This window comes from Emys orbicularis, chromosome 2 (genome assembly GCF_028017835.1).
Source record: "Emys orbicularis isolate rEmyOrb1 chromosome 2, rEmyOrb1.hap1, whole genome shotgun sequence".
NCBI classification, from domain to species: Eukaryota; Metazoa; Chordata; order Testudines; family Emydidae; genus Emys; species Emys orbicularis.
The window spans coordinates 290,636,999-290,660,319 of NC_088684.1; the positions used below are offsets into that span (position 1 = coordinate 290,636,999).

Consider the following 23,321-nt stretch of genomic DNA (forward strand, 5'->3'; position numbering starts at 1 on the left):
TTGGCTCAGGTAGCCAAGAATCTTCATCTCCTCCTCCTCTGCCGACCATTGGTGCGCTGTCAGCATGCTAACCCCCATGCAGCTCAGCAGAGGGCACCGTGTAGCATTGGCCAGTTGGGGGAAACCGGTGCAGCGAAAGCTACCCATGGTCTCTTGATGGGGCTGGGCAGGGAGACAGATCGAAGGGGAGGGGCGGAGCTGAATAGAAACAATCAGTGGCTTCCAAAGGCTTTGTTTTTCAAGAAGAAAAGAGAGGGCGATGAGAGGAGCGGAGCAGGAGCCATGGTGAGTGGCTGTTAGTTACTGAGAGGCCCACAACTGACCCATTGGTATGCGCTGGGTTGTTGAGAGCGAGGCACCGTTCTACCTGCTCTGTGTTCTGGGTGACGTTCTTTCTCCCCGTGGCCAGCTAGGCCAGGGGCGACATGGCTGAGGTGGTGAATCCCGACTGCTGCTTCTCGGCCACGTTTTATAGGCCCCCCTCCAAAGCGACAGGAGTCCAACGCTCTGCCGCGGACTGCGCTGTACGTGTCGTTCAGTGGACAGGACACGGGACGAGGACTCGGGAGACCTGGGCTCTGTTTATGAGACAAACTTGCAGCCAAACCAGAGCTACTCGCTCAGGTGCTGCGACGAGTCAGCCCTCAGGCTGGCAGCAGCCACCTATCCCCAAGCAGAGCCTGGGTCAGGTGACCCCAGGCCCAGGTATTTCCACAGCCCTGGCAGAGTTGCGGCTCAGTCTGAGCAACAGCACTACTTGCCCAGGAACCATCCTGCTGCTGCCTTGCAGGACACCAAGCTCCAGAGACTCCCAGCCCTGCCCTGACCCTGCTCTAGCTTCTGCTCCTCACCGACCTGCTCCAGCCTGGCCGCCGCCTCCTGATCCTCCCGGCACCCTTGGACCTGTGGTGAGCTGGAGCTGGTTCCCACCGGTTTGCAAGAACCGGTTGTTAAATTTAGAAGCCGGTGTAGAACCGGCTGTTAAAGGGGCGGGGTTGTGGGCAAACAACTCCGGTCTGCAGGCCACATCTGGCCCGCGGGACCGTCCTGTCTCTGGCCCGCCTGAGCTCCCAGCTGGGGAGGCTCCCCTGGCCCCTCCCCCACTTCCCCCCCCTTCTCAGAGCTGCAGCGCCAGCGCTCTGGGCAGCTCCTGCCGCTTTGAGCAGCATGGTAAGGGGGACTGCGAGCTCCAGCGGGCCGCCCGGCATCCTTACACGCTGCGCTGAGCAGCATGGTAAGGGGGCTGGACCGGGGCTGGGAGGAGGGGTTGGATAAGGCAGGGGCTGGACAGGGAGTGGTTGGAGGGGGCCGAGGTTCTGAGGGAGCAGTCAGGGGATGGGGAATGGGGGGGTTCGGGTAGGCGTGGGAGTTCCAGGGGTCTGTCGGGGTGGTGGTGGATGGGGTTGGGGGAGTTAGGGGACAGGGAGCGGGGCGAGTTGGGTAGGGGTGGGGAGGGGTCCTGGGGGGCAGTTAGGGTGGGGGCTCTCGGGAGGGGGTGGTCAGGGGACAAGGAGCGGGGGGAGGTTGATGGGTTGCTTGCGGCCCTTGCAGGTTCTGAGGGGGGCAGGACATGGGTGGGGGTCAGATGAGGGGGGGACAGGCTGTTTTGGGAGGCACAGCCTTCCCTACCCGGCCCCCAATACAATTTTGCAACCCGGATGTGCAGGGCCAGCTTTAGGAAGTGCGGGGCCCGATTCGAACAGTTTCGACGGGGCCCCGGCAGGGATGACTAAAAAAAAAACACGTAAAAAACACGTGGGGCTTGTACTCACCGGGCGGCGCTCTGAGTCTTCGACGGCACTTCAGCGGCGGGTCCTTCACTGAAGGACCCGCCGCCGAAGTGCCGCCAAAGACCCGGTAGGGAACTGGTTGTTAAGATTTTGGCAGCTCATCACTGCCTCGGACTCTCCCTGGTTTTTGACCTTTGGCACGTATCTGGACCCTGGTTTCGGTACCGTTTTGGCCTGTCCCTGGATCTCGATTCCAGGTCCACCCTTGGTTTTGGCCCAACCCTACACCTCGCTGTGACCCATGCTCCAACCACTAGGCCTGATTGTCAGAGGCAGGGCCTGACACTGTCACCAGCTCAGCCACTGACTTCCTGTAGGTCTGGGAGCAAGATACTCCACCTACTAGTTCCCCCTCCAGCCCTGTGTCTTGTCTATTTAGATTGCAAACTTTTTGAGGGTAGGGACTGCCTCCAACTATGTACGGCAAGCCCCACGCTCCACGGGAGCTTCCAGGTGCTCATATGATGCCAACGATAAATATAATAATAGGAATTAGGTTGGTATAAAAGCTTAGCTAGATTATGTGTTTTCCTTAATGTGTGCATGGAGGAAGGGTGACCTCAGATAATCAAGGTCAAGGTTGTTGGCACAATAACCAATGCACAGAACTGACTTTTGTAATACTAATGTAGGCTGCCAGGTGTAGGCGGCCGACCTAGTGGGTGGAGCAGGGCCGTACCTGGTGGGTGTGGCGGTAGTTTGGAGGAATGGTGAGGGTAGATCCAGGAGTCAGGTACCGGCTTGAGGATGAAGCCAGAGTCGGGGGCGAGGAGCAAAGCCAAAGGTCAGAGCCTGAGGCTAGGTCTACACTACCCGCCTGAATCGGCGGGTAGAAATCGATCTCTTGGGGATCGACTTATCGCGTCTCGTCAGGACGCGACAATCGATCCCCGAATCGACGCGCTTACTCCACCAGCGGAGGTGGGAGTAAGCGCCGTCGACTGGGAGCCGCGGCAGTCGATTTTGCCGCCATCCTCACAACAGGGTAAGTCGGATCTGATACGTCGAATTCAGCTACGCTATTCGCGTAGCTGAATTTGCGTATCTTAAATCGACCCCCCCCTGTAGTGTAGATGTAGCCTGAGTCATAATGGGAGCAGGAAGGGAAGGACTAGACTGAAGTGGGCAGGGGGCAAGGCAGGAACAGGGCTGGAGCAGGAAGCGGAGGCAAAAACAGGGCAAACACTGCCGGCATGGTACACGTTGAGCGGCCACTGAAGCTGCCAGACTCAAGTAGCGGGCTGCTGGCTCCTGCGCCCAGTTAGGAAGCAGGACCATTTGGAGAAGGCTCAGGGGGATCAGCTGAGCTTGCTGGGTTGCCTAGCACCCAGGCTTGCTGTGCTCATGACAACTAGTTTCCAAACCTGCTCAATGCAGCTGCAATTTGATTCTAATGTTTAGTTGCTATGGAATGGTCATCTCTCTCTGTCACACACACACTCATAAACACAGTGTGTCTTTCACTTTTTTTTTTTATTGTAAAATAAAACACTGGTCAGGTAACATTGGAGTCCTTACACTTTCACTTCAACAAAGGTTTGTGTCTACTAGAAGTACAGTTGTGTTTCTCTCTATCAAAAACTGTTATTGGCGCCTAAAAAATGCACATTTCATTGGTAGGACGCTCCCACTGATTCAAAAGCTGATGAGATCTTGAGGTTTACTGATCTATTTTGCAAACTATGATTTAAGAAAAAACAAGGAAAGGACATTACACATTTCCGTGACATTGTAAATATAAAACAACCCTATGAAAAATGAAATTTGATGCAACAAAGCCTTTCAAAACTCTGTGTGCGATCATTGCACTTGTTGGTTCTGTTGTTGTGAAGAAGTGGGGGGATGCAGACTCCAGGTAATGAATCAAACTGAACAGAAATAAAACTACCAGGACTATAGGGACAAGTCAGCTGCTTCTGCAGCTGCTAGCACAAAAAGAGGATTTCTCCCAGGCTGCAGCCCTCACCTCCTTGGAGCAGGCATCAAAGTACTGCTCTTAAGCAAATAGATATATCAACTTGTTATAGATCTTTATCTTTACTTTTTAACCCATTGATGCAAAAGAAAGGCAGGAAGAATAGTAAAAAGCCAATATGGCTCCATCAGGAGGTCTTTAATGACCGGAACATCAAAAAGGAATCCTACAAAAAGTGGAAACATGGATGAATGGCTAAGGAGGAGTACAAAAGAATAGCACAAGCAGGTAAGGACAAAATCAGAAAAGCTACGACACAAAATGAGTTACACCTAGCAAGGGACATAAAAGACAATAAGAAGAGGTTATTTAATTACATTAGGAATCAGAGAAAGATGAAGGGAAGTGTAGGTCCTCTACTTAGTGGGAAGGAGAGCTAATACCTGATGACATGAAGAAGGCATTTCCCCCCTTCTGCCTCTGTAACAGTTGCTCAAAGGGAGCAGAAAGCACCTGAATGTAAAGATTAAATGAGGCCAAGGAAATAAAACTCAAAAGGCAGGTGTGGAGGTCAGTCCGAGGGTGTGTGTCTGTCTGAGACATCTATCATCATGGTCTGGTCTGATTGTACCTGTTCTTCAGTGCTCACTCCTTTTAGCCTTGTCTTTCTAGTGCACTGTTTGCTGTTCCAGCCTGCGAAATCCCCCTACCCACTCCCACACTTACTCTTTTCTTTCTAGCGTGAGTTCCGCTCAAAAGAATGGCCAAGGCTTCTCACCTTGCTTAGCGCTACATACTTCAGACCAGCTCCAAATGCCTACAGCACAGATCTGCTTCCCTTGCTGCAGACAACTGACCCCCATGTGGTAAGGCTGGCTACCGGGTGTGGGGAGGAGCTGAGTTTGAGATTCCCATGCATGGGTGACCCTTGTGCCATTCTGGCTTGCTTCATTCTTTTGGGATCGGCCTCCAGCCTTCCCCAGTCAGAAGAGTGGTTGAGATGATGAAGGGCCTTGTTGGATGGAGGGAGAAAATGGGGAAGGGGAGAATGTGAATTCCTGGAAAACAGAGGATTCTGCCCTGAAGGAAAAATGTGGTTACTGTTCCTTTCCTGACCAGGAAGAGGGAAACAAATCTGCTCCTAGAGATAGAATGAGTCCAGCGCTCAGGCCACCACAGCTCCTTGCGGTCTCCAGATCTGGGTTCTAAGTAGTGCTTTAGCTTTTAAACTCCTATAAGGATCCATTCTAATTCTTTCCCTTCCTCTTTCCCTGCTGGGTGAAGTAAAATGGCAACAAATCACAGATATGTTTCTCTGGCTTAACCAATACAATCCCTCCCCACCCCATTTATATCAATAAATGTGAACTTAGAAAAACCCAGGAACAACATAAATCATCGCGTCATTTACATTTTTGTTAACCGTAAAACATTCATGCGCACAGGAACGAAGGTGGCGCCTGAGGCATACTGGATCTCTCTGAGGACACCTTCCCACTTCTTCCCTTCTTCATCATACCTGAAGGGAGGGAGACAAAATATTACGGTCAGCAAAGAACTCTATTCTCACCAACTGTGTTCCCTATCCCAGCTCTGGCTATGACAAATAGTCAGATTCAGTGCTGCTCTAGTGATGTGTTTACTTGCAGTATGTTATTCAGCCACTAGATGTCTCTGTGTGTAGAGTTCCAGCTAGGATGTGGTGTCTGGTAAACAAGAGAGACAGAAGTGGAACTCAAGCTGTGTGGAGACCTGTTTGATTGTGTCAGTAGCTGTAGTTTGTTTTCTTTAATACATGCCTCTTGTTTAAGGACTATGATTCCATATATCATGGCAGCTCCCAAGATTGGTAGGTAGGACTTGTTTGGTCAGTTTCTGTCATTTGAATATGGACTTAGGCCTTATCTAAAGTCCATTGAAGTCAACAGACTTTGAATTTGGCTCTTAGAGCTGATGAAAAATGCCAGACTGACAGTTCTGGAGGCTTAAGTTCACTCCACAGAACTGCTACAGTACAGGCATCTACTAGCAACTTTCCCCACATTTAGTGGGGAGGGATAGGTCACTTCCCAAGGACTGAATGGCAGTGGTCTCTCTGCTGAGACTGCTGACGAGGGTGCCAGTTAGAGAGGTCTTGCGGAAGTAGGTATTTTTCCACTGGAGACTGGACTGAGGCCCCCAAGACTTAAACAACCACCATCGCTCGGTAAATACACACCTAGCTTTGCTATGATCCCATGCCAGAGAAGTGATAGAGACAGATCTTCAGCTGGTGTAAAATGCCATAGCTCAAATGAAGTCAGTGGAGCTCAGGGAATTTACACAGCTGAGGATCTCATCCCATAGATCCCTCTCCTCCCAAGTTTGTTAGGTTTTGACAGTCAACCTGCTTGGGAAGTGGTCTCGTATTTTGTCTTGGTTCAAAGCAGATTTGGTCAGCATGGCGCTTGGAACACTGAGTTGCCTTTTGGCACCAAGACTAAGCACATACCAGTGGCTCAACCCCAAAGTTAGCACTAGCGGGAAATGTTGTGCAAAATTTCTCCAGTGCAGACAAGGCCTTGGTTAAAGGGTGATTTAAAATTTCCAGTTTCATAGACTTCGAGGCCAGAAGAGACCTTTATGATCAACTAGTCTGACCCCCTGTCTAACACAGGCCATATACTTTCACCCAGTTACCCCAGTTTTGAGCCCAATAACCTATGTTTGGCTAAAGCATATCTTCCAGAAACGCACTCAGTCTTTATATGAAGTCACCAAGAGATGGAGAATCCACCACTTCCCTTGCTAGTTTGTTCCAGTGGTTAATCACCCGCACTGTTAAAAAGAAAGTGCCTTATTTACAGTTTGAATTTGTCTGGCTTTAACTTCCAGCTATTGGCTCTTATTCTGTCTTTCTCTGCTCGATTAAAGAGTCCTTCAGGACCTGGTATTTTCTCCCCAGGAAGGTGATACACTGTGATTGTCATTTCTCAGTCTTCTTTTCTATAAGCTAAACCGACTGAGCTCCTTAAATCGCTCACTGTCAGGCATTCTCGCCAGCCTCTGAATCATTTTTGTGGCCCTCATTTCTGTCCCCTCTTCATTTTTTAAATCTTTTTAAAATCACGGGGGAGAAGTGAGCAATCAGTGGACAGCAATAAAACCAAGGCAAGAGAATGGATTTTAAACCGCCTCTGGTTAAAACTCCAGAAGAACTCAGCCCCCAGCCATGCCCTTCGCTCGCAGTGGCGATGTCTCTTACCTCCAAACGTCATTGAGCTCGGTTGGCACCAGTTCTCCTGACTCCGTCTCCACTGTGGCAAATCCACCAAGTAAATACAGACTGCCAGCCAGACTCACCAGGCTGACCGAGCTGCGCTCCTGGGGGAATTCAGTGAAGGGCTCCCACCTGCCGGGCAGAAAGGTTAGACTGGTTAGCAAAGTGTTCTGGGCGCGCTCTATCAGGGCAGCTATCTCAGCATGGATGTGGGCCTAGAATCTGGTGAGTTCTGAGTGCTAATCCCAGTAGTGTGACTCGCCGGCTTGTGTGGCCCTCAGGCAAGTTGCTTAGGTCTAGTTTTTTCAAAAGCAGCCTCCAGTTTGGGGTGCCCAATTTCCACAGCCTGATGTTCGGGAATGCTGAACTCCCCTCGGGAGATGCAGAAGACCCTGGATACCACCAGAAACAATCGATCCTATTCTTATCTGTATAGGTTCTTATGCTGCACTCCTCACTGGGGCATCTGAGTGCCTACCAGTCATGCATTACACAACGTGACTGGTGGGCTTATGCTGAGTGTGTGTAGGAGGGGAGAGTTTGCACCACCTTGCATACTACAGAGCACCAGACTCACCAGGGGTTTTTGGGGTAGGGCAACGGAGACTACACAGAACCATGGAGGGGCAGCACGGTCAGTATGACGACTACTACAGCCCTTGGGAGGATTCCTTCCCTTCCGAGTTCCTAGAGCTACATGGCCTGTGCCCGGTGCGCTTTCAGCGGTTGATCTCAAGCCCGTTGAAGCCAGTGGGGATCAAGCTGTTAGTGAGCAGGAAGGAGTCCGAAATCTCCCCTCCCAGCTGAGTTTCGTTCACACCCTCGCCAGGCTGAGAAGTGAAAGTCGCCCTTGGAAGTTGCGATATATCTGGATATCTGGACAGGGAGGCTACCCCATCCCAATGCCTGGGGATGCAACAGCTCAGACCTTCTGCCTCTGTCCTGGTTGAGTGATCCCACTCTCCAGGCTCTCCGTGCATTCAAGCTATTGATACTGCAGCAAGCCTCTGGTGCTAGACAAATGCCCCTGGCCCAGCACTGGCAATTGGCAATAACTAACACCAGGTGAAGAGGTGCATCAGTTGCACAGGGAACTGGATGGATGGAGCTAAGACAGCTCCAAATCGTTGGCTGATTGGGGGCAGGTTGTTTCATACATTCCTGCAGCTGCTCCCTATAGCACAGGGGTGGCCAACCTGAGCCTGAGAAAGAGCCAGAACATTGCCAAAGAGCCCCAGTAACACATCAACAGCCCCCCATCAGCTCCGCCCCACCCCCAGTGTCACCCACCCGCCAGCAGCACCGCCGATCAGCACCTAACCCTCCATCCCTGAGCCTCCCGCCTGCTGGGATCAGCAGTTTTGTGGTGTGCAGGAGGCTCGGGGGAGGGGGGAGCAAGAGTGTGGCAGACTCAGGGGAAGGGGGTGGGGGCTTGGGGAAGGAGTGGAGTGGGGCTGGGGCCTGGGGCAGAGCCAGGGGTTGAGCAGTGAGCACCCTGTAGCACACTGGCAAGTTGGCACCTGTAGCTCCAGCCCCGGAGTCGGTGCCTATACAAGGAGCCGCATATTAACCTCTGAAGAGCCGCATGTGGCTCCGGAGCCACAGGTTGGCCACCTCTGCTATAGCATTTTCATCCCGAGGATGAGCCATGGTACGTACTTGTTAGCTGCAATGTCATACGCTTCCACCGAGTCAGTCAAGCCAGAGTCCGTCACGCCAGTTGCCACATAGATCTTGCCATTGTGTACGGTTGCTCCGAACAGAGAACGGGCGGTTTTCATGGGAGCCAGATCCTTCCACTCAAACTTCTTCGGGTTGTAGACGCACATCTTGTTCAGGCACTTCCTGAAAAAGGGCAAGAGGGAAAAGCAACCTCACAGAATTATTACCTGGAACTGTTCCATTGTGCCGAGGGATTCTGGAGTATTGATCTAAGTCAGCAGCTGATTGTAACTTACAGACTCTGCTGCTACACTTGAAATTGGGGCCAGTGCATTTTACTGTTGAGCCCACATCAATAGATGTCTTTCCTTTGTACAACAGGCACCTTTCTTGAGTACACGCTATTGACGATGAACACAACTGGCATAGGCGCCAACTTCCCCTCTGCCTGGTGAGTGCTCGACCCGCCCCTGCACCGCCTCTTCCCACCCCTGCACTGCCCTCGCCCTGCCCCCATTCCACCCCTTCCCCAAAGTCCCAACCCCCATTCCACCCCCTTCCCCCAAGTCCCTGCCCCTGCCCTGCCTCTTCTCCGCCTCCTCCCCTGAGCTTGCTGCGTGCCCGCTCCTCCCCCTCCCTCCTAGAAAGTCCTAAGCACCGCCAAACAGCTGTTAGGCAGTGGGGGGGTGGAAAGCGCTAGGAGGGAGGGGAAGGAATGGGGACACAGCGTGCTCGGGGGCGGGAGGCGAGGAGGGTGGAGCTTGGCTGCCGGTGGGTGCAGAGCAACCGCTAATTTTTCCCCGTGGTGCTCCAGCCCCAGAGCACCCATGGCATCAGCGCCTCTGCACCCTGATGTTGTGTATGTGACATTTCACTCCATATTCTTTATGAAAATATGCTTATGATATGAATGACATAACTGAGATGTACTTTATGCAAGATGGATCTTGCAAGATATCATTAGAAAGGTTATAATTTACTGAATGGGATTATCCAATGTGTATGCCTGTATCATTTCTATATCTGAAATTAGGAATATTGACTGTGTGTCTGTATTTCAACTATGCTACTTTGGGTGACGCCCACTGCCAACACTTCAGGTACAACCATGGAAAAGCCAGACAGGGCTGATGGCCCATCAGAGAGGACAATGGACTGTGAAAAGGCTTGGCCTTCCTGCGGACGCTCCATACTGCCACTGACTCATGGATGCTCTGATTCTACAGTCAGGTGGTCTTGTCACGTGATACTAAACATTACCTGGGACTTCTTGTAACTTTCCACTGGAAGGGAAACAGAGGTCCAGTCTGAAAAGAAATAGAACTGGAACTCTGAACCCCAGAAACTTTGCAACCTGCCTAAAATAGCATTTAGGGTAAGAAATTACATTTTATAACCTGTTTCTTAAGTATATTGAGCTTAGTTTGCGTGCTTTGGTTTATTTGCTCAGTAATCTGCTTTGTTCTCTCTGTTATCTCTTCTAGTCACTTAAAATTCACCTTTTGTAGTTAATAAACTTATTTCTTGTTTATAATATAACCCAGTTGATGTAATTTTTAACTGGGGGGGGGGGCAAGAAGTTGTGCATATCTCCCTCCACATTGAGGGAGGGGGCGAATTTCATAAAACCATTGGGTTTGTACCCCTTAAAGGGAGTGGGCACCAGAGTGTCGGGGCAAGCCCCTAAGGCTGAATCTTTCCAGAGCCGATCTCTGTCTCTCTGTGCAGCTGGGCATGGCCCTGCCTGTGTGCTTGGCTGGAAGAGGCTTGTGAGCCTTGCCCAGATAAAGGGGACCCCGGCTGGCAGAATAGGCTGACTGAGTGGCACCCCAGCACATCAGGTGACGCCCCAAAGGGCCCAAACCCATCATTGCTAGCTATGTGTCTGTCTAGCTATATGCAAATCAGGGATCTGCATGCATGCACCCGGCAGCAGGTCTTATTTGTTACGTACTGATGATGAAATTTGATGCTGTACCAGAAATTAAAAAGAGTCCCGGCCCCAAAGAGCTTCCAATCTAGGAGGTATCTGGCTGTGTATATACCCTCTTTCCAGCCTGTAATCTCTTTGGCGCAGGGCCGATCTTTGCTGTGGTAGGCCAGGCTTATTTTGTCAATATTTATTTTTGCTATTTTACAATGGCTGGAATTTTCATTGAAGGCAGCAGGTTATGCTGAGGCCTTGTTCCCTGCAGATAATAAGTGGCAGCTGGGCCTGAGGGAATGTTTGGTGAGGTTGTTGACTACTGCTGCGGCTGCGACAGTTGGGCCTTGCTGGGCCAGACCAGCCTTCTCCCGGGCAGAGCTCCTTGGTTTGATGCCAGGCAGCTTCCCTGCTAAGGGGATTCTCATGTCTCTTCTGTCCTCTCCTGCTATTTGTTATGCTTGTTTATATGGGGAGGGAGGAGGATATGCTTTCTGCCTTGTGGCCTTATATCGTCTTTGATCCTTGTGCAGATCTCCCATTGATCTCAATGGAGTTAGACAGGGGGCCCAAGGGCCCTGAGGGAAACTTTAGCAACACAATCAAGGCTGGACTCAGACCAGAGGCCTGGAAGTGAAAGGTTCCACGTCTTAGCCCCCCAGCCCCATTTGATCCATCTGTTCCCCTCCACTCCTTAATCTGCTGGTTACCCTAGAACGCTACTTATGTACCCAACAGAGCTCCCTCCGCGACTTCCTTCTTCTAGACATGACCTAGGATGTGGAAACAGCCCAACCCATGTGCCATCAGAGATGTTTTGCCCCTCCCACACCTTTTATATCCCTTGTTCTTTCACTTACTTGTCACTTCTTTTGCCTCCTATGACGTAGATTAGATCCTTGTCTGATACCACAGCATGGCCATAGACCGCATAGGGGAGCGGATCTGACTCGCCCCATTTAAATGACCTGTATAAGGATTATGGAAAGCAAGGGTATTATATTGTTTAGTTGGGTGGTAGCATCCAGAAGGCACGAGGTGTTTTCCAACCCCGTAGGTGGATGGATGGAGTTCCTGCCCAAAGTGCATGGAGTCTAAAAACTCATTAACAAATTCATAGTCGACCACTAAGAAAAAGAAACGACATACGGGATACTTGCTATAATGCCCGTTCTTTTCTGTAGCATCCTCTCGGCCGCTTAGCTTGTTGTATTTGGCTTCATGTTTATACAGCACCTTCTATCCCAGGATCTCAAACACTTTACAAACATTCATTGATTGAGACCGCTGTAAGGCAGCTATTCCTGCATTATCCTGACTTTACAGGGGGGGGCGCTGATGTACAGAGAGGTTAAGGGTCACATTTTCAGAAGTTACCACTAATTTGGGGGTAACTGAGTGTGACACTCAGTTGGGGTGTTGGGTGTTCGGCACTTCTTAAAATCAGGCTCTCGTTTTCTAATGTTGGGCACCCAAATATGGCGGCACCTAAAATTCGAGGCCGCATCTGAAAATCTGGACCTAAGTGTCTCGCCTGCATTTCCAGAGCAGGTCACAGTCAGAGCCCTGATTAGAATGGAGATCTCTGGACCCCATCCTGTAGCCACTCGACCATGCTATACAAACACTGCACACACCACTCCAAACAGTCCCTCACACACACCGACAAATGTCTCTTTCCACAGACTGAAGACCAGTGGAAGGCACTTCCATAGAAACCGAAAAGTTCTGGATTGAATTGGCCTTAGAGCTCCCAAGTCTAACCCCTAATTCAAGCAGGAATAATCCATCTATCAATAGATAAGACTGTTTGCTGAAATTTCAGCTGTCAATAAAGTGGGGCTGTGTATGATTATTGTGCTGGTCACTTTGAAACCCAGTTGCCTAGAAGAGGATCTGAAAGCTCTTCCTGGTTATCGTCTTTTTCAGCTAAATGCACTTCAGGCCACTTAGCAAAGAGAGCCTCCTCCCCAAGAGAGTTTTAGATAAACTCCATGGTTGATAGGAAGGGGAATTGGTTTGAAATCTCTGCCTATGAAACAGACATGCCTAAATAAAACAGTGCAGACATGTCTAAATATAAACTGAGCAAAAGACTCCAGCTCACTAGCTATTCCAGCTTATTGCAGGCAGATGGGGAAGGATTGTTTGGCATTTCTGTTTGCCTTTCAGTGAGATTTAATACTTCAGGCAGTTCATAGTGCACGATACAAAGCATATGCTAAGATTAGTCTTAACCACTGTGGGGAAGCTGGGCAGCTCCTGTATTTCCAGGAGTGGTTGCTAGATTAGTGGGAAAAGACAGTTTGATGCTTTTTTCCATTGAGAAGAACATGGGACATGTGGCTTTCTGCAGGGTAGATTAAAGTTAAGTATTGGGAATGGAGATGTTATGATTCACAGATTCATAGATGATAAAGCCCAAAGGGACCATTGTAATCATCTGGTCTGATCTCTTGTATAATACAGGCCATAGAACTTCCCCCAAATAATTCTTGTTTGACCTAGACCATATCTTTTATGTGCTATCCTAGTCTTGGATGGAAGTGGGTGAACCTCCATCTTCCCAGACGACTCATTGCTTCTTGCTCATTAACAGCTGAGTCCATAATGGGTTGCACTGGATGACTGGATTATGGAAAATATAAGAGCCGGAGGGGTGGGTGTATGCTTTAATTTTTCGAACCATGCAGCATGGTTCTCAACCTAACTGGAATGCAAATACCTCGAAACAGAGAAAGGGAAATACTTTACGCAATGTATAATTAACCCTGGGAATTCACTGCTGCATGATAGTAATGAGGCAACGAGCTTTACAGGGAAATGACTGGTATGACGCCACCTTCTCTGCTCCCAGAGACAAAGGAGAATTTGGTAGCATGGGCTCTCCCTTTCTGGTCTCATTGCCAGAGGGGAGGGAAATCAGGCTGGTTCTTTTGGTGCCAGATCAGTGCACGGCGCCATAACACCTGAGGCCCTAAGCAGTCACTTGCATCACTTATTCTTGTCCACAGCTACGCTCGCTGGGATTGAGATTGCAAGGGCAACTGATGTTCATGCTTCTGAGCATATGATGCTCAACAGCTGGGTGGCACAGAATAGCACACTATGGGGTGTATTGGGGGCAGGGGCTGCAGTCCTCCAGAAAACGTTTCATTTCAAGTTTGGTTGTAAAAAGAGGCCAACAAATTCTCAGTGGGCCTGATCCTCTGAGTATCCTCCACAAAACCTTGGAGAATCTGGACCCTTGAGTGGTCTGGGTTTGAGAGACTCTGAATCCCTTTTTCGGCATCATCCTAAACTGCGGTTGTGACCAGAGCCCAGTTTTGTTGCCCATGGCCATCTACCAGGTGCTTGTTTGCTGACGGCTGTCCTCTTAGGGCTGTTACACCTATGAGACTGCCCCGGCGCCCAAAACATTAAGGGCCATATCCTGCCTTCTGAGCTCTCCGGGCAGTTCCTGTGTGAGCATAGCCAAAGGCATAGTCTGGCCCTTGATAAAATTAGTGTTGATTGGCTGCCCCTTAATGGCCTCAATCCCCTTTTCCTTGGAGGTTTCAATTGCAATAAACCCAACAGATGGTACCGGAGATGGATCAGAGCCACAAGGGAGGGATTTGGATTTGGGACAATTCCAGTTGCTGGGGTGACTGGATCTAGCGTTCGGAGACTGTCTCTAGATGTTACTTCAATTTTTAGGGCCCTGTATAGATTGATTCATTCTTACACCCCAGCCCAGCTGCTTTGCTTCCCAGGCACTTACAGTCGGTCGTAGCACATGACGGAGTCCAAGGTCTGTTCTCCTTCTTTCAGTTCTTTCCCTCCTACCACGAAAATGGAGTTTTCTGCATCTCCCAGGCCAAAGAGGCAGCGGGGGGAAGGCAGAGGGGGCATGCCCAGCCAGTCAGAGTCCAGGTGATCATACTGCAAGGAAACGAATAGCCATGAGGGTACAGTATGCACTGATTTAGTTGGGGTTGGTCCTGCTTTGAGCAGGGGGTTGGACTAGATGACCTCCTGAGGTCCCTTCCAACCCTGGTATTCTATGATTCTATGTGCCAGTCCCTCGCTGACGTATAAAGAATGGATTTGCTTACTCTTACTCTGTCAATTTGCTAAATTAAAATAAAATATCAGGGGCCAAGTGCGCAGTGACAAAGCGCAGAGCCCATTCCTACAGGTACCAAAGGGCACGCCCAGTTCTGCAGCCTCCTGCAAGCAGCCCCAGGGTGGAGATTCTCTGTGGGTCCTTTCCTTGCTTGTTTCCTTGTGCTCCAGTTGTATCCACCTGCTGGCTTTTGTCTTATACTAAGCTTGCAAAGTCTTTGGGCAGGCACTGTCTTTTTGTTCTGGGGCTTGTACAGCGCCTTGCACAGGGGGGTCTTGCTCCATGATGGGGGCTCCTACATGTATGGCGATAAACAGGACCCAAGTGACCTGTAGGAATGGCCTCTGTTCTTTTCACGGAAGGCCACTCTACGATGACTTGGTACATTTATATACAGCTCAGTCTCCTTGGGCTAAGCTGGTCTCGGATTTTTCAGTTACTGAGCAATCATTGTGCCAGGAGGAGCTCACATGCCACAACCACCTCAGCTTTAGCTCCGTCTCCCAGCCTCCAAAAGAGATTTCATCAGAATAGCTTTCGGCAATGGGAGTTAACTGTGTGTTGTCCGTAATGCAGCCCACTCCCCTGAGTAACGTAAGAATAAAATGATGGTTCCGTGCTTTTCCCGCCTGGCAATGATCAATTTGCACTCTCGTCCTTTGCTTCTACTGGAATCGGAAACCGATCTGGCTCTCTTTGCTTGCTTCCCTGTTTGTGCCGGGGGAATCGCAACACTGCACTGGCAATAATGTCTGCTAATTATTTGTAGCTGCAGAGCCAGGGGGAGGGAGCATAAGATATTGGTATTGATCCTATATACACATGGGGTAGGGGGCGTGTGCGTGCATAAAAATGTATATTTCTATGAAATTGGTGTGTTGGTGCAAAGATCAAAGCTCTTGACTCAGACAGGGATGTGTATTATCCCCATTTTATAGATGGGGCACTGAGCCACAGAGAGCTGATTGATCAACATTTCAGAGGTGCACCGCACCCATCACTTCCACTAAAGTCAATGGGAGCTGGTGGTGCTCACTACAGCTCAAGAGGGGACCCAAAATGACAGGGCCCCGGGTCTGAGCGTCTGGTTCTGGTGACAGGCTGTGTTGGGTTGGATGAAACCGGGGCGCGGTGGTCAGGCTGCCAGCCTGGGAGCAGGATACCTGGGTTCACTTCCCTGCTCTCCTTGTGTGAACTTGAGCAAATCACTGCGCCGCTCCTTGCCCCCTGGGGACAGTGGCACTGCCCTACCTCTCGGGGTGCTGTGAGGATAAAGGTTGGGAGGTGCCCAGACCCTGGGGCTGATGGGGGCCCAGCTAGATACCGTTGATAGTGTGGCGCTGCTCGCTCGCTCACGCTGGTGCTAGAGCACAGCTCGTCCAGTTCTCTCCGCACCAGGGGAGCAGCTTGTTTATTCTGAGCCTTGCTGAGCACAGAGAGGGGCAGGCGAGTGACCTTGCATTGCTCAGCGGTTGTTCCAGCCAGCGTTGTGGGACTCCGCAGCAGGGAGCGTCTGCTTTAGTTGTTGCCTGAAGCCCTGTTTGTCATGGGCTGTTGCTTCAGGGTCTCTCCAGACTAAGCATGGAGAGACTAAGGGCAGGTCTTTACTACGGGGGGGGGGGTCGATTTAAGATACTCAAATTCAGCTACGCGAATAGCGTAGCTGAATTCGACGTACCGGAGCCGACTTACCCCGCTGTGAGGACGGCGGCAAAATCGACCTCCGCGGCTCCCCGTCGACGGCGCTTACTCCTACCTCCCCTGGTGGAGTAAGCACGTCGATTCGGGGATCGATTGTTGCGTCCCGACGAGACGCGATAATTCGATCCCCGAGAGATCGATTTCTACCCGCCGATTCAGGCGGGTAGTGTAGACCTAGCCTTAAGATGGAGCTGTATCTCCAGACTAAAGCAGTAAGGGCAGGGAGAGTCAAAGCCCAGAGCTGCTGGGTTGAGGGTCCCTGGATTGGAATCTGGTGTAGAGGGTGGGCCCGGGTTCCCCTACCAGCCACTGGGGGAGTGGTGCAGACCAGGCAGTGGGGAGCAGACCCCTTGGGACAGTTTGCCTCAAATGGCTTGTGATACTCTGGAAGCAGGAAGGATTTTAATGTGACTTGGCTGGAGGGCTAAGCTATGAAGAGGACACTGCTGCCACTCCGAGTGCATGAGAGGCCATGGAGTAGCTGAGGGGAACAACAGACTGAGTAGCCACAGGTGGCAGAGCTAATTCCCCAGATGGGGCCACAAGGAGGAGCTGCCGAGTAGTGAGCAGAGCAGTCCCCCCCCCCCCCCCCCATCCCCACCCCTGTCCCAGGGCCTTACAGCCTAAAGTTTGTGGGAAACAAATAACAGGAGAAGATGGAATAATGGCATAAAGAGTAGGGAAGAGGGAGAGTGTTCTGGGAAAGGCATTATTTTTCATAGTATATACAATGCTAAAGGCTTTGAGGGCCATCTACAGGAATGACCTGTCTTGACAGCCCAGTATACATTCTTTCCAAGGTTACCAGTACCTTTTTGTTAGACCTGTAGCTAAAGACCCACCTCCCTCAAGGCATCCAGTTTCTGCCAATACATTAGGTGGCCACTGAAAATAAATGTCACTTTATAAGTTGACTGGCTTCCCCTGTTCCTTTGTTGTTTTTTTCTAATGATCAGGTGTGAGAGGGGAAGAGATGGTGCCATGCTGGAGATGAGCAGTGGGAATTAATGTACAAAAGCAGAATGTGGTACCTGTGAGCAGACAGTATTGTCTAGGGCAGTGGTTCTCAACCTATTTACCATTGTGGGCTGCATCCACACAATATATATAATACCTGTATGGCCCTGAGGATGTCACATGGGCCACAGCTGTGTCCTGATTGGGCCATGGGTTAAGAACCAGGGGCTAGGGGATCTCTTGCGCTCAGCTGACCCTCACACCACACCTGGAGAGATGCTAGTTACTGCAAAGAGCGCTAATGGGTTTTGCATCAAGAGTAAAGGTGGTTGAATAATACTTATTCCAGTCTATATATGTTCTCATCACTGTAGTACCTGAGCGCCTAGGTCCTGCCCCTAATATTCATTGTGAATTGTGACTAGAGCTGACTGAATACATGGGATTTCTGTTTCTGCAGGAAATTCTGTGATTTTGACATTTGGATTTGTTCTGAAATGGGATAAAAAGTCAAAAATTCTTGGAAATTTTTGCAAAATTAAATATTTTGAGATGTTTAATTTTGACTCTATCATTTCACTATGACCTGCAGTATGGTATGATATAATACTATTAACATAGCACGTAAGTCAACATGATAAAATCAAAACAAAACATTTCAAAGTTCTCAAAATGAAATTTTTTGATAATCTCCTGTTGAAATTTTTAATCAACACGTTACCATGAAACATTTTGATTTAGTCAAATCAGTATTTTCCGATGGAAAACTGTTCCATTGGAAAAATATTGACCTGCTTTAACTATGACATATCCAGATCCAGCTATCTACCCAGATTCAATATGGCCCACATCACCAAAGCATCTGAGTACCTCTCATGATCTTAATTTCTGTGTATGTTACCTATTTATACATTTTCAGCCTATTTATTTGTTATTTATGGCATGTGACCAGTCACATGCTATTATGTCTTCTTCCTGATTGGGTGACTGAAGTTTATTTTACTTGAGAATAACAAATGGCAAAGAGAAAACAATGCACTTCCAGATATGAATTTTTAGCTGAATAACCATTCATATTAAAATTTGCAAGACTTCTGGATTTATGACCCTTTTTTTTTGTAATCAGCATCTGAACTTTCCTTTTTTATCATTGTCTGTCCAACTTGTATGACTAAACCTACCCCTGGTCTAACTCTATTGGCTTCAGTGAGAAGAATTGGGCCCCTAGAAGCCTGTATCAGCAGACGCACTGCCCTATATTGATGGACCCGGATACATATATGTAATATGTGTATGGTTACAATGTTTTTAGGTATAACTTTCTCTCTAGGTCTGACTGAAAAAGACTGGAAACTGCTTTGTATTCATAAGGGCACCGTCAGCTACAGGAACAGTTCAATAGTAATAATGAATACTTTTGCAATTTTATAGCACCTTCCATCCAGGGATTTCAAAGCACATCGCAAACATGAATTTAGCCGTGCCCCCGTTTTATGGGCGAGGAAACTGAGCAGTTATGTGATTTGCCCAAGGCACCACAGACAGGCAGTGGCAGAGCTGGGAGCAGCATCTAGAAATCTAGAACTCCTGTCTCCTGCGATTTAGCCAACAGGACCATGAAGAGACTTAAGCTCTGCTGTTAAGGTTTGGCTTTAGGCAAGGGAGACATGAAGATTTAACAGGCCCTTCCTTGCTATGCAGGGCCGACTCACACTCCTCACACTCGCTGGTACTGGAAAGAGGGAGTTGTTCTATTCCCTAAGCAGCAGACTAACAGGTTGTTAATTGGCGTAGCTGTTAATTGCAGGGAAGGGCACTCTGGAGGGGATCTCTGGGCATTACCTTGCCAGCGACTGTACTAGTCGGCATTGCTCAGCAGAAATGTGCTCCCTTGAATGTTTGTTCATTAGTTCTCCCAGGCTGAGCACAAACGCTGCCTATGTTCTCTGCTTATCAATGTCTCCAATCAGTGTGAACAGCGGTGCAAAGAGGTAAACGGCTATGGGTGTGGAATTTCCCCCCTTCCTTGGCTTCCCCACTTCTGTTTCACCTTTAGTCCTTGCCCTGGTATGCAGTGGACAAGCTAGGCAGCCCCAAGTACTCAGCTAGGATGGGGCTGATTCTTCATTGCCTTCTTCTCTGTGTGTGGCACTTACACAGGGCCGGCTCCAGGCACCAGGCAACCAAGCTGGTGCTTGGGGCGGCACCTGGAGGGGGGCGGCGCGGCGCTCGGGCCGCCGGGGAGAGCGGGGCCACAGCCGGGCTCGCCGCCCTCCCCCCGGCGCTCTGGCCGCGGCTCCCCCCCGCGCCCTCCCCCCGCCCTGCGCTCTGGCCGCCGGGGGGAGAGCCGAGCCCCCGCCGGGGCTCGCCGCCCTGACCCCGCCGGGGCTCGCCGCCCTGCCCCCGGCGCTCTGGCCGCCGGGGGGGGGGAGAGCCGAGCCCCGCCGGGGCTCGCCGCCCTCCCCCCCCCCCGCGCCCTGCCCCCGGCCGCCGGGGGGAGAGCGGAGCCCCCGCCGGGGCTCGCCACCCTCGCCCCGGGGCTCCAGCCGCCCCCCCCCCCCGGGTCCCGCCCCCCCCCCCCCCGCGGGGGGGGGGCGGAGGCTTTTTTGCCTGGGGCGGCAAAAAAGCCAGAGCCGGCCCTGCACTTACACCTGAGCCCAGTGGTTGTAAAACCCTATTGGGTCAGAATAGTAACATTTCACACTCACCCTGTGCAGGTGTCTATGGCGAAGGCAAGTGGAGAATCAGGCCCGTTATACCTATGGGGTTCCCGATTGGGGGGAGGGAGGGGCTTGTTTCACACCCTCTGCTTTGTGCAGCATTATACACAACTACTTCTTGCATTATGATCTTTGTTCACTTTCCTCTGGAGCATCAGCTGTAGAGTATTGCTGATTGTAGTTACAGGGATTGGTCAGTGCTGGAGGGAGGATACAGGATTTGCTGGGTGTCTGTAAGCCCGGAGCATAGGAAGTGGGAGAGAGGCAGGCTCCTCGTGTTAGCTGCATATTTTGCTGAGGGGAAAGATGGCCTGGAGTTACAGCACAGGCCTAGGTTCAGATGGCTGGTTCCCACCTCTCTCGCTGATCATAGATGTCTTTGGTTACTTCTGGGGTTCAGCGTGCATCAGGGCACTGTTATCTAGGGAAATGAATGCCCTAAGACAGCAGTGAATGAGACTGCTAGCACGGTTTTCAGTGGCAGAAGACAGATGAATGTGGCAGAGAACAGAAGGCTGCAAAATCAAACAGTGCTTAGCCTGGTGCCAGCTCACAAGACATGTTGCCGCTAGAGAGGGACAAACCAGCTTTGAAATAAAAACCTCCCTGATAGATGTCAAGGCCAGAAGAGACCATTATGATCATCTAGTCCAACCTCCTCGTAACATAGACCAAGGATCCTCACCCAGTCATCACTGCATTAGCCCTATTTGGAAATTCCAAACTTTTTTGCAATACATCTATCTATCTATCTATCTATCTATCTATCTATCTATCTATCTATCTATCTATCTATCTATCTATCTATCTATCTATCCCAGTACTCGCTCTCGCTCACTCTCGCTCTCTAATCTGTCTGTCTCAGAGTTTTCTATAGTACCATCACGCTAGTATCTAAATATTTTCACGGCCTACAGATCACTATGTAACAAGCCATTGACTTAATGCGGAACAGCGAGCAGTATTCAATCAGTCTCTACGTCTGACAGAGCAAATAAAGGCTTGTGGCATGCATTTTTATAAGGGACACACAAGCCAAATACAACTAACACACATGACGGTGAGTTTCATTGGCTTTGTGCTATACAGAACCTAAAAATCAACGATCCTTCTAGTGGACCATAGAAGCAAAAGAGTAACGAAGCCGGTACCTGTAAGAAGTAGGAGCTCATGGGGTCCTCTTTGTTGTCCTCGTTGTAGTACAGTCCACCTGCTATGAAGATCTGGTTCTCTTTGGTTACCAGACTGACATGATTCTTTGGGATCTGAGCCGAGATGGAGGCAAAATAGCACTCGTTAGCGCTGGGGTCATAGGCCACCGCCCCGGCACTGCTCACCATGAAAATTAGGTCCTGGAGGAACATCCCAAAGCGCATTGTGTCATTTAAGATCCCCGGGAGGATGTCCTCCTCGTTATCATCCCCCTCGGCCACTTCTCCATTGACGGCGTTGTCCCCAGCTGTCGTCTCACTGCTTTTCTTCACCTTCTTCTTTTTCACCACCATGAATTTGCCTTCGCTGGCGTCCTTCACCACCTGGAGTTTCTTGAGCAGCTCCGGGCTGGACTTCACAATGGGGTGCTTCTCCACATGGTCCCTGATGTAATCCTTGGGCATGAGGCGGAAACGGATGCTCTCGAAGACGACCGGCAAGGCCTGGATCCGGCTCTCGCGGTCCTTGGCTTCTGCCCACTTCATCACCACCTCGAAGACCGTCTCCTCCTTCTCAATGTTGAGGGAGTCGGTAGATATGACAGCTATGAGCTCATCAGGGGAGAGCTGGTAGAACTCCTCATCCCGGGAGACCAGGGCAAAGCGGTCGCAGATGAAATCCCGGGCGGCCACTGCCAGGCGGGCGCAGTCCAGCATCAAGCCCAGCCTGAAGATAGCCAAGCAGTTGCTGAGGCAGAGACGCTTCTGCAGGAAGGAGACACAGACGGTGAAGATGGAGGGGATCTGGAACATGTTGGCCACAGAGAAAATGTCCTGCACGTTCTGCTCGGTGAGCTCCAGCTCGGAGGTGTAGATGTAATGGAGGATCTTGCGCATGACTTCGGGGTCCACGTCCTCCAGGTCGATCTCCCTCTTCTTACTCTCCTCCATGTCTGAAAGGAACATCGCCCGGAAATAGGGGCTGCAGGCTGCCAGCACCAGCCGGTGGCAGGGGAATTCCTTCCCCTTGACTTTCAAGACACAATCCAGGAACTTGTTGTGGTCCAGCATGTCTTTGAGCCCGTCCTGGAGGAGCGTCTGCTGGTAGAGACGCAGCTCTTCTGCTTGGTCTATTGGCAGCGTCATGCTTGGGAGTAATGGCTTGTTTGCTCGTCTCCTTTTTCCCCCCTATCCCCCAGCAAAGAGACTTACCCGGCTCTGTGCAGCTCTCCCTTGGTTCCCGACAGCTGGAACCTTAAGAATGTGAAGCACTTGCGGCTAATACAACTGGCTGTGTGCTTCAGCCTCAGTGAGGGGCTTTATATATAACCACAGCCTCACAAAGCTTAAGGAACCCATATTGGAGCATGTGTAAGCCGATCACCCTCTAATATGACACATTGGACAACCGGGAAGGGAGGGGGCTGGGGGAACAGCTGTATGTGCAGCCTGGACCCATCAGGAATGCTCTGTCAGCTCATGAATCAGTGCTGCAAGGGTCTGGGCTTTTCCGGAAGGCCAGCGTGTGACTGGCTGCGTCCATAATAGTGCAGGTGAAACAACTTTTCCTTCAGATGAATCAGAAAGGGAAAAAAACGGCCACCTAGCTGGTGAACTGTAGGATTTGTTATCCCTCTTCCCCGCTCCCCCGCCACCTGCCCCTCTTCAACATTGAGTGCAGGACTCACCTGGCTAAAAATACACTATGATGCTAAATCTGTAGATATGCAATGAGGTATCGTATCGTACTGTCATTGTGAAACAGCTAAGGCTGTCTAGGTCATTTGGACGGTTGATTTTCTTGGAGGCAGAGGGGAAGGGAAGGGAGACATTCCCGTGACCTGCTCCAGGGTAACTGTTGGGGGGAGAAGTGTTTGACATGCTCAGCTGTGTGTCATAGCCCTCTACTGGAAGCAGCTAAAGGAGGTTCTCCTACAGCACCTACATGTGGTAGGGGCCTGTGATTTTGGAGGATGAGGCTCTGGGGTCTGTTCCGTCTGTTGTATTTTTATGGAACCCCATCACTGTCGTGTCTGAACAGGCCTCACAGTTTTAAGGTATTTATCCTCCCACCCCCTCTGGGAGGCAGGGCAGTGCTACTATCCCCATTGTACGGATGGAGAACTGAGGCCCA

General features: G+C 50.5%; 1 protein-coding gene across 1 annotated transcript; it reads right to left on the reverse strand.

Moving 5' to 3' along the window:
* Positions 1-5,112: 5,112 nt before the first annotated feature.
* On the reverse strand, positions 5,113-22,333 carry KLHL40 (kelch like family member 40). The gene is made up of 6 exons (XM_065399739.1): positions 21,188-22,333; positions 14,314-14,474; positions 11,411-11,518; positions 8,624-8,809; positions 6,950-7,096; positions 5,113-5,224 (listed from the first exon to the last, which is right to left on the reverse strand). The coding sequence occupies exons 1-6, from the start codon at positions 22,331-22,333 to the stop codon at positions 5,113-5,115; spliced, it is 1,860 nt and encodes a 619-aa protein (XP_065255811.1).
* Between the last annotated feature and the right edge of the window lie 988 nt (positions 22,334-23,321).

Excerpts from the sequence above, each read along its gene's own strand:
- KLHL40 (XM_065399739.1), bottom strand. The coding sequence starts at position 22,333 with ATGACGCTGCCAATAGACCAAGCAGAAGAGCTGCGTCTCTACCAGCAG. Across the intron at positions 14,475-21,187 it reads TGAGCTCCTACTTCTTACAG|TATGATCACCTGGACTCTGA; the intron begins GTACCGGCTTCG and ends GTTTCCTTGCAG. Across the intron at positions 7,097-8,623 it reads TATGACATTGCAGCTAACAA|GTGGGAGCCCTTCACTGAAT; the intron begins GTACGTACCATG and ends TCTGCCCGGCAG.